The sequence below is a fragment of the Diadema antillarum genome, unplaced genomic scaffold, assembly GCF_040938485.1.
Source record: "Diadema antillarum isolate AM-2024a unplaced genomic scaffold, OU_Dant_1.0 seq00001214_RagTag, whole genome shotgun sequence".
NCBI lineage: Eukaryota > Metazoa > Echinodermata > Echinoidea > Diadematoida > Diadematidae > Diadema > Diadema antillarum.
In genome coordinates this window covers 773,490-784,794 of record NW_027272006.1, presented here as the reverse complement: position 1 = coordinate 784,794, position 11,305 = coordinate 773,490, and the positions used below count along the sequence as shown (strand labels likewise).

Here is an 11,305-nt window from a genome sequence, read left to right as displayed (position 1 = left end):
GTGTGGCAATTCGTTGGCGCATTTTGTGTGTGTGAAAAGGATTTTTCACAACCCTCGAATATTCAAGAATTTCGCGGAAATTCTTCCTTTCGGACTTATCAGAATAATGAAAGAACAGAAGGATAGAAGATCCGCTGGCGTGGCCGCGGAAAAAGAAAACAAAGAGAAGAAAACTGACCGCGCAGCGGCAGAATCTTCGGGCGAAAACAGAGCAGCAATGGAGTCACAACAGGCGGTGAGTGCTAGCCAAGCTGACCGCGCAGCGGCAGCGAAAGGTACAGCTGCCAACACGGGCCGTGGACGGGGAGTACCGGCGGTGATGGAGGCTGGCGACCGCGCGGCGGTAGCGGCGACTCGGCCTCGGATTGCTACGAAATCCAACTCGTCAAAGTTGACAAATGATAACTTTGGGACCGTAAACAGTCGTCTTGATAGACTCGAAGGCTTGCTCTGTCAGTTCATGGAGGCTCTTCCCAGTAAAAGGGAAGGGGTGGCAGGCATGGGACATGCACAGCCAGACCGACATCTTGATCGCAGTGGAAGTGATTCAGCCTCTGCTTCAACTTCTAGCGTTAGTGCAAATTATGACTTGGCACATACAGAAGAAATGGATGTTGAGGATGATGACATGGTGCATGCCTTGAGTGCAGGGCATAGCTCAGAGCTGGAGTCGTGCGTGGATAGGGCAGAAGCACAGACAGTACCAGCTTTTGCTGCTAAATTTGCGGTGGCATCAGATATTGGACAGCCTCTTGATGAGGAGCTAGCAAGCTCTGTCAACTACTTGATGAGCCATCATCTGGAAGAGAAAGTGCTCGATGAGACAAGTAGCAAATACCCAGTGCCGTCGAACTGTCGAGGGATCGACACCCCGAAAGTGAATCAGACGATCTGGGACAACCTCTCTGCCCCTGTTCGTACGAAGGATGTGAAACTTCAGAGGGTCCAAAAATCCCTAACAAGAGGTATCTCGGCTTACGTCAGCCTGCTCGATCCAAGCAACATATCTCCCGAACAGCAAGACGTTCTAGCTTTGTTGTGCAACGCAAACTTTGAGATGAATGCTCTTCGTAAAGAATTGATCAAGCCGGATCTGAACGCGAAATTTACTCATCTCTGCAAACCAACAAACCCTGTAACCAAGTATCTCTTTGGGGATGACTTGGGCAAGCAAGTAAAGGACTTGCAAGACCAGCACAAAGCGGCGGCCGGAGTGATGAGAGGCGGGTTTAAAAGACCCAAGCCGGCCTATCACCCATACCCAAGCCAAGGGTCTCAACGCAGATACAAGGAAGCTGGTTGGGTGTCGCGGACATCCTACGCGGATTCGTCAGGGAGCACATCTAGGCCTTTTTTAGGCCAACGAAACCAGTGGAGGAAGAGGACCCCACAAGCTCCCCATACGTTTACCCCGACAGCGTCTCGAGAGGGACGCCAAGCCCCACAGTACCGGAAGCTCGGCCAAGGGCAGGGCAGGATGAAATAGAGCAACTCCCAAACAGTGATGAGGTAAGGGAGACAATAACATCTAATGTCAATGATATTGCAGTCGGAGGTCGACTGAAGCTACATATGCACAACTGGGGAGAGCTTACATCTGATACATATATTTTGCAAGCTGTACAGGGCTACAAGCTTGAATTTGACCCAGCTAAATATCCCCCTTGTAGGGAAAAACCCCTTCATGAATTCAAAAGAAATTCTGAGGAAATGGCCTCGATTCAGGAAGAAATCAACAAGCTGGTTGAGAAAAATGTCATAGAAGCATGTGAACATGTAGAAGGGGAATTCATATCAAATATTTTCACAAGGCCAAAGAAGAATGGCGGCCTCAGGGTCATCTTGGATTTGACAGAATTAAACAAGAGTATTTTGTATCAGCATTTTAAGATGGATAATATCAAGACAGCTCTACCGCTTATTTCTCCGGGAGACTATTTAGCTTCAGTCGATCTCCGAGACGCATACTTCACGGTTCCTATCCACCCAGATTCTCGAAAATTCCTGAGATTTACATGGCAGGGAAGGTTATGGCAATTTCAAGCACTTCCCAATGGGCTTAGTTCAGCACCAAGGCTCTTTACAAAACTGCTAAAGCCTGTTTTGGCAACGCTCAGGGAGCAGGGCCACATTGTAATTGCATATCTAGATGATACACTTATCATTGCAAAAACTGCCGAGGAAATGCAGGCAGCAGTGAGCGCAACTACTAAGTTGCTATCAAATTTGGGGTTTATTGTTCACCCTGAAAAATCAGTTTTAGAGCCTACTCATGAGATTACCTTTCTGGGTTTCAATCTGAACACTCTGGATATGAGTGTTAGGCTTCCCAAAGAAAAACAGGAGAACATAAAGCAGTCTTGTAAAGAACTGTTGGCTACTGAGAAACCTGTTATCAGAACAGTTGCAAAGGTTATTGGACAACTAGTGGCATCATTCCCAGCAGTACAATATGGCCCTCTCTATTATAGAGCCTTAGAGAAAGACAAGATTCTTGCCCTTGCAAGGAACAAGGGACATTTCGATAGGCATATGACCTTGTCAAGAGAAAGCATCCATGAAATTCAGTGGTGGATATGGAACCTTGAGTCACAGTTTAGCCCAATGCAGAGGGCAAAACCAGATGTGGAAATCCACACAGATGCCAGTGGTAAAGGCTGGGGGGCAACAAATCTGTGCACTTCAACAGGTGGCAGATGGAATAGTGATGAGTTGAAAGAGGCAAATCAGAATAAAATTAACCTGCTAGAAATGGTAGCAGTTAGTCATGGGCTAAAAGCCTTTTGCTCAGAGAAAAGGAGCAATCATGTACTTGTTAGAGCAGATAACATAACGGCTGTCGCATATCTGAACAATATGGGTGGCACAAAATCTCCTGAATGTAATCAAATGGCCATTGATATTTGGGAATGGTGTATTAGTAAGGACATCTGGCTTACAGCTGCTCACCTACCTGGGCGATTGAATATTGAAGCAGATCGCATGTCTCGAAAATTCTCGGACAGCACAGAATGGATGTTGAATAAGAGCATATTTCAACGAATAATCAGGAGATTTGGTGTGCCTGAAATTGACATGTTTGCCTCCCGCCTAAATAAACAGGTAGACCGATATATTTCTTGGAGGCCTGAACCAGAGGCCTGGGCAGTAGATGCCTTCACAGTTGATTGGAGTCAGTGGGAGTTTTATGCCTTTCCCCCATTCAATCTAGTGCCAATGTGCTTGCAGAAAATTCAGAAGGATGAGGCATGTGGGATTTTAGTGGTGCCCAATTGGCCAACACAGGTTTGGTACCCTATCCTTAAGAGTATGCTGGTTGAGGAACCCATGTTAATTCGAAAGAGTAAGACATTATTATGTCAACCAGTTTCAGGCACCCCACATCCTTTGAATAATCACTTGTCTCTATTATGTTGCAGGCTTGGAAGGGACTTTACGCAGAGCAGGGCCTCACACAAAGGACAATAGACATCATAGCTGCGTCGTGGAAAGGATCCACTAAAGCACAGTACCAGGTGTACATCAGAAAATGGAAAAGATTTTGTGCAGAGAGACACATTAATTATTTGAATGTCCAAGTTTGTGATGTCCTTGCATTTCTTACAAATATGTTAGACAAAGAAAAAGTTGGATACAGTAGCCTGAATACAGCCAGGAGTGCCCTTTCCACGTTTCTCATAGTTGATGGTGGACGACAGCCTCTTGGGTCGCACCCACTTGTAAATAGGTTTATGAAAGGAGTTTTTCATTTAAAGCCGCCTGCTCCTCGCTACTCTTCTATCTGGGATGTTAAAGTCGTCTTGGACTACCTCAGAAAGCTGTCTCCATCCAAGGCACTTAATCTGAAGCAACTTACTCAGAAATTGACTATGCTGATAGCACTTGTTTCTGCACAAAGGGTGCAGTCTCTTCATGTTATCCACCTGGACAGGATGAGGTGGAAAAAATCATCTGTTGAGATTTCTTTTGAGAACACACTGAAACAAAACAAGGCTGCCTGGAAATACGGGATTCAGTGTCACACTAAATGCGTACCCTCCAGATAGGAGATTGTGCATAGTGAATTATATGAAAGAGTATGTGCAGCGGACACAGAATCTAAGAGGGATGGAGAGACATTTGTTAGTAGCTTATAAGAAGCCTCACCGTCGTGCATCAAAGCAAACAATTGCACGTTGGATTAAGACTGTCCTACATGACGCTGGTGTCGATACACAGATCTTCAGTGCTCACTCCACAAGGGCGGCCTCTACGTCAGCAGCACAAAGGAGTGAGGTGCCTGTGTCAGAAATCCTCTCAAGGGCTGGATGGGTGGCTGAGAAGACATTCCGCAAGTTTTATTGCAAGCCCTTACAAGATACTAACCAATTTGCCCGGGCTTTACTGAAAATGTGACTTGGCAACTTCAGTCTGCATATGGAATGGCAGTCTGCACAGAGTGCACAGGTATGTCTGTCTGTAGTGATGCCGTTGATGGCTTACAGATGTATTGTTCTGTACGTGACTACAGGGCTTTGAAATCTCATATTACACCCGATGAGACATGTAGTCTCGATCGGAGACTTACGTAATAAAATAGGAAGATTAAATGAGAACTTACCTGTTTGAAATTTAATCTTGATTTTATAAGTAAGTCGTAGAGAAGAGACTACATCCCTCCTCTTCCCACCCTGCGACTTACGTAGCCTTATGCAGGTAAAGTTCTCAACATCTTCATCTTCCTATCAATATATCCTGTAGTCTCGTACAGCTTTAAAAAATTGCCACACACGTGACCAGCGGGATCTCATATTACACCCGATGAGACATGTAGTCTCTTCTCTACGACTTACTTATAAAATCAAGATTAAATTTCAAACAGGTAAGTTCTCATTTAATCTTCCTATTATTACGTATATTGACTGACCTCTTTCAGAAAACAGGTTAATTGACATAACCTTAACATTATGTCAGTAATATCTGAGTCGGTGGAATGTGTCCTTTTGTGGGATTCTCTTTATCAGATTTCTTTATACATTATTCAGAATGACGTCATGAAATGTATTAGCCTCCTTATTGAGCAATAATGGCACCGAATTTACTTCAAAATTCATAAATTTTCGATCAGTGTTTGATTTTCCTCAAACTTTCACTGATATGTTCTACTATTATTGCTGTTTTCACTCAATCCGCATTTTTATTTTCCATCAACATAATTTCATACATGAATCAGAATTCTTTTCGTGTAACACCATATAAAGCATGAAAGGAAATATTTGGGCTTTGATTTCTTTTAATGTATTCTTAGGGGGGTGTTGCAAGAAAGTCGAGTTGCGATTAATTGCAAATATCCATTGCAACTTTGCAATATATAGATAGATCTATTGCAAGTTACTGTTGCAAGAAGGGAGCTTGCAATTAATTGCAAGTTTCTTGCAACACCCCCTATAAGATTTTAAAAAACGCGCCTATGATAGGTGATGAAAGGAAAGGGTTGTTACCTTATCTTTAAAAAAAAGAAGTTGTGATTTGGTTATGGGAAATATGTTTTTACTCACTGAATACTTCCTTGCAAACCTTATCTAATTAGAGGGCAACAATAGAGGGAGATCTGTAGTTATAATGCAGGCCCGTAGACAGGATTTTTCAAGGGGGCTGTTAAGGGTCAATGGTAACCCCCACTTTTAGTGGAATTACAAAATTTTCAAGCAAAGAAAATTTATATGATATATATATATATATATATATATATATATATAGATATATATATATATATCTATATATTTGTCTGTATGTTTATTGTTTATTCAAATAAACAAAAAAAATAGAGTGAAGATTAGGGTTAGGGTTAGGATTAGGTTATGATTAGGATTAGGGTCAGGGGAAGAGTCTGGAGTAATTGCTCATCGCAGGGAGTATACAATGCCCTAGACCCTCCATGACCATGATGACATTGCGTTGAAGGCCTACTGCGACACTTGCTCCCATTATCTGTATGCATAATTATATACAAACATTAATTTTTCCAACAAACATACCGTAATTCTTATTCTAATCCTCACATCAAGCTAAATCTAGAACACTATAACTTTTGAAGAATTTAAATTGAACAATTTTGAGTACACGGTGGAGGAATTTTTCATTCCCAAAAGTAAGAGACACGACTATTCATAAGGACATTATGTTCGAAATGGCGTTTGTGGCGCCTGTCAGCTCTTGATATACGCTGTAATATGCTTCGTTTGCATGCTGTTTAAATGGAAGTAGACCATAAAAGAGGGAAGGGGACACCCCTCCCACATACACGAGGGAGATTTTGTATTATAGGATCATAGATAATCTAGCAATCTGGGGCTTTTATGAAGGGTTTCAGTGACAAATTGTTATAAGCTATTGAAATCCTTTCATCTGATGGCTGAAAGCAAACATGTCAGAAAAAAAAAAAATCCGACAAGACGCTTCAAGAAATGACCCCTGGTGCAAACTTTGGTGGAATATGCGGATTTTTTTTAATAACAAGAAAGGAAGAAAACTTATTTATAAATTATATCCAGATGCAATGTGAACAGCTCAATATCAAATCGTGGTCTGTCACCTCTTGATCCGCATGTGCGTCTTCACTGTGTCCCTTCACCTTGTGTTAGTTTCTGGAGGTGGAGAGAAGGGGGAGGGTATGTCCCTCCTCTCACAAAAAAAAAAGAGCTTTTGCCTTTTAAGAATTAAAAGTCAGCAATCTGGTGCACACTGATAACGTTGGAACCAAGGGCGCCGGAAGCGGGGGGGGGGGGGGGGGGGGGGGGGGGGCACTTGCCCCCAAATGATTTTTTTTTTTTAGTAGGGGGGGGGGGGGGTTGTCCTCTCAATGTGCCCCCTGTAACAACTATTACTCATTATCATTCAAAGACCAAAATGAACAATAAAGGCACTTTCTTGTCTAAAAATTGTCAATGTCATAACTAAAAATGCCAAATGTTCGCACCTAACGGGCGAAAATTATGATACACTAATATCACACATTATCATATTTATACTCTAATATACGTATAGGCCTAATTAAATTTTTTGTAGAGATGATATAGCCTCGCGTCCTTCGACGAGTGTGCCCCCTGAAATATACCTTTAGTAAACCCTTTCATTTTACCTTTCTTTTGTGCTTTCTATATCAATGTAAATTTTTTTTTTCATTACTCGAACAATGTGATCACGTTTAAGCTTTTAATGAATACATTTCAGATTAAAACCAAATGGTTAAGTGCAAGTGGTTCACCAATGCATACTGGCGCTGACTATAGCCTATATGCACGCAATTATGCACCTAGCGGCTCATCCGCATTAAGTGACTATTCCATGAACATTTCTAACCATTTCGGCTCATTGACAATCATGGATTATTGTTAGAGGCGGCTATCAGACGTGAAAGTCTTATACATTCCGAGTCGCTCGCTCCCTCTGCCGTACTACATAGTCCTTCGCAGTGTTTTTTAAAACTATGTTTACTTCCCTAGAAATTTGATTTAAATGTTCTATAAAAGCGAATTTTAAACTCTGTTTTTACAAAAAGTCCCTACAGTGGGAGGAGGGTATCCCCTTGCTCCTCCCTCGCCGAGGATCTCGCACCGACACCAAAAAAAAAAAAAAAAAAAAAAAAAAAAAAAAAAAAAAATGTGCGCCGTAAGTTCAATTCAATTCGATTCAATTTTTTTTTTACTTTACTCCCTATAGAAAATCAGTTTTTTAAAAATAAAATATGCTCTATAAACGCGACTTTTAAACTCTGTTTTAACAAAAAGTCCCTCCCGTGGGAGGGGCATCACCCTCCCACCCTCCCCACCCCCTCGGTCGCTTCGCTCCCTCGCCGAGGATCTCACAATGTCACATAATATGTGCCATCGTCGAGATTTTGCCCCCAAACCAGAAGTATTCCGGCGCGCTTTGATGGATGGAACATATCGAATTGTTCAAAACTTTTTTTTTAAAGCTTTGAGCTGGTTCGCGGATAAATAATCTACCAAAGCTACTAGAAAAAGAACATTTAGCTGTAAAATTCAAAGAGTAACGCCCCCCCCCCCCCTGAAAATATCAGAAAAAGTTAAGGGGGAACTCGTCCACCATATCTCCCCCCCCCCCCCCCCCCCCGGTCGTCGCCTATCACGACATGCATTATACAGGATGCATGAGATTGCTCCAGTCTTTTTTTTTTCTCCAAGGACTTGGGGTTGGATTTAGGGCTGTGATAGGGTTTTAGGTCTATAGTTGATGTAATGATTAGGATTAAGTTATTCAGGATTATGTTTGCGGGTAAAATTATGTTTGCCTAACTTACCGTGCATATATTTCATGGGAGTTGTCTCAGGAGTAAACGGGTGGGTGAAGCCATTGTAGGGACCGGTCCTGTTCGTGTTATTATTTTTTTGTCAAATCTTACAATCGCTGTGAAATACGCGTCCATTCCGATTACACCCTCTACCCTCCCTAAATAAATAATAATAAAAATAATAAAAAAAAAAAACACCACCACTACACCACCACGAGTCGGTCAGTGGGGATTCCCCGTATATTTACCACGCACCTGCAGGCGGGGTGAGCATGAGCAGGGCGAGCAGCTAGCAAACGTAAACTAGTGCTGTGGTGGCCAGCGGTCAGCTTGCACTTGCCTGATCCACGTGAAGTGACACCGGTATTCTGAAATATTTCCCCTCTAGTTTTTATGTTTGATTAGGTTAATACCGATATTATATAGTTGTTCAGCATTCCCTTATAGGCCATGGGGTGAAGCTGAAAAAGAGGCTTAGAAAATGGGTTTCGTTCCAGCAACACTGGCACTACTTTCTGAATGCGGAAATGTGATGTTTTGTACATCCTAAATATACTGTAAAAAGTTCTCCTCGAAATATCCTGCAGTTTTTGCGAAAATCCATATTTTATAAACTGCGACCAGCGGCCCAATACACATATCGTAATGGGGCTGCGGATTGTAGCATTTAGGATCATGACAGGGAATTATCGCGGACAAATGTCAACCTTAAATCGAACAAAAATTCTTCAATTTGAAGACTTACAAGTAAGGTTGAAGTATTGACAACAGGGTTCGTGCAAGGTTTGGTTCTACATATAGTCATTTTCTGTTCGATTTGATGACTTAATATGACTAGGTCGAGAGGAATCTGGGAGAGCTACGCTGAATTGACGGTCAGCGCAGGCGCACACATCACTGCGCACAAATTTCGTATCCATTGACTGGATATTAGCTGTCTGTGTGTGCATGCGCTGGCCGTCAATTCAGTGTAGCTCTCCAGTTCCTCTCGACCGAGTCACATTTAGTCATCAATTTGAACAGAAAGGAACTATTTGCAGAAGCAAACCTTGCACGAACTCTGTTATCAATACTTCAAATTTATTAATAAGTCTTCAAATTGAAGATTTTTTTCCGATTTTAAGTTGATATTTGTCCGCGATAAAATATCCGTCATGATCCTGTATGCTACAGTTCACAGCCCATGACGCTATGCGTATGGGGCTGCTGGCCGCAGTTACTTAGTATGCGTATGGGGCTGCTAGCCGCAGTATAGTTCCCATAGTGTTTCTAAGCTGATATACACATTTGTAAAGCACTGCTTTTAGCCATATACCCAGAAAAAAAAGTGAAGTTTTGGTTTAATAGTTGCATTATATCTCATGTTTCAGCTTTTCCTGATGCTGGCTATGCAAAGGAGGACAAGAGCAAAGTGGTTCAAGACCATATGAGAGAGAGCACTGACTGACCGTCAGAGGTCAAGGCAAATGCCTTATATTCTGTTCAAAGACATGTTATTAATCAAATGACTAATCATTCAAGGCAAAAAAAAGAAAAAAAAATCAGTGTGTTTGTTTGTGTGTGTGTCCGCGTGCATGTGGGAGAATCTTATTGTACACACACACACACACACACACACACCCTCACATGCACACACACATACGCACACACATAGTTATGAAGATTCAATATACCCAAGTGTATTAAAATATTATTCTACATGCCTTGGCCATTTATCACATCAGCATCATAAAAAAGATTATCATAAACATGAACACACACAATGATATAATACATGTACTGATCAGTGCATTACACATACACAGGTGCATAAAAACGCTGACATATTATATACACTCACACGCACACATACAAACTCATTTACACACATGAGACATTACTATTAAACAGATCATATTGTTTATCAGTAAACATGTTTTTTTCTTCTTCTTCTTCTTCTTAAGAAGCTTTAATATACTTAGATCACATAGCAATCACGTTGTTCATGAAATATTATACATTACTTTAGCACTAGAAAATTTAATCTTCATAAAATTTCCTGAAGTTTTCATTGCTATCATTAGGTTACAACATGGTGGGACACTACCTCCTTTCATGTAAGATAGCTCAAAATGATAATCAGTCAAATTTCTAGTTTTAATAAATTTCCTGGAACATTCCATGGTCCAAATATCCTTGAAAGGGTGTCAAAGTTTTGAAAAATGTCAATATATAAAATAAAGGCAAAATTATAGTTTACCCATTCATGAGTGAAAAACTGTTGGATTCTGCATTGGAGGCAATGTGTACCTGAAAATCTTGGAGAGAATAAAACAGGTTTGGCATTAAAAATTATGATAACATTGCAATTAACATCCAATATCAGAGGATCTGTGCAAACCTGACTCAACTTATGCACAATTTTCATTTGGCTGGTGTGTAATAGTTTTAGCAAACTGATTTTGTACTCACACCTACATTGTACTGACCTTTCTACATGAACATTCTGTTTCAGTATTAATAATAGTTACATACTTTTTTTCCCCAGAGTGGGAGAAACAAATTTTAATCGTAGTCATTCAGTTTTATGAAAAAAAAAACACACTTAGGAAAACATCTTTGTTCTTAGAATAATTCAACCCTAATCAAATCATAATAGTGGGCAGAAATGTTTGCTAAAGGGCGAACAATCACATACTGAGGCAAGGAGTCAAAACATGTTGCATAAACATTGGCATTCAAAATACAGGAAGCAATCTGTATTACAAAGACATTTTATCATGCACAACTTTGGTAAGATGTCAATTCTTGAATATCAATCACATTGACCAAAGCATTGGTGCATATACAGTACATTCTGTTGTTTCTGAACTTTGCACTGAAGTTCTTTGTGTATGTGTGTGAATGTTTCAGTGGTGTATAGGCCTATATATTGCTCCATTTTATCAAGGACAACTTATAGTAACATGACAATGTTTTCATGCTTCAATATCAATCATATTAACCTATTTCCCTTGGCAAGTAATGAGCAGG

General features: G+C 41.0%; 1 protein-coding gene across 1 annotated transcript; it reads left to right on the top strand.

The window, feature by feature from the left end:
• Nucleotides 1-298: 298 nt before the first annotated feature.
• Nucleotides 299-3,982, top strand: LOC139744849 (uncharacterized). The gene has a single exon (XM_071655262.1). It carries the CDS (start codon nt 320-322, stop codon nt 1,484-1,486), a length of 1,167 nt encoding a protein of 388 aa, XP_071511363.1. The 5' UTR covers nt 299-319; the 3' UTR covers nt 1,487-3,982.
• The last annotated feature ends 7,323 nt before the right edge of the window (nt 3,983-11,305 follow it).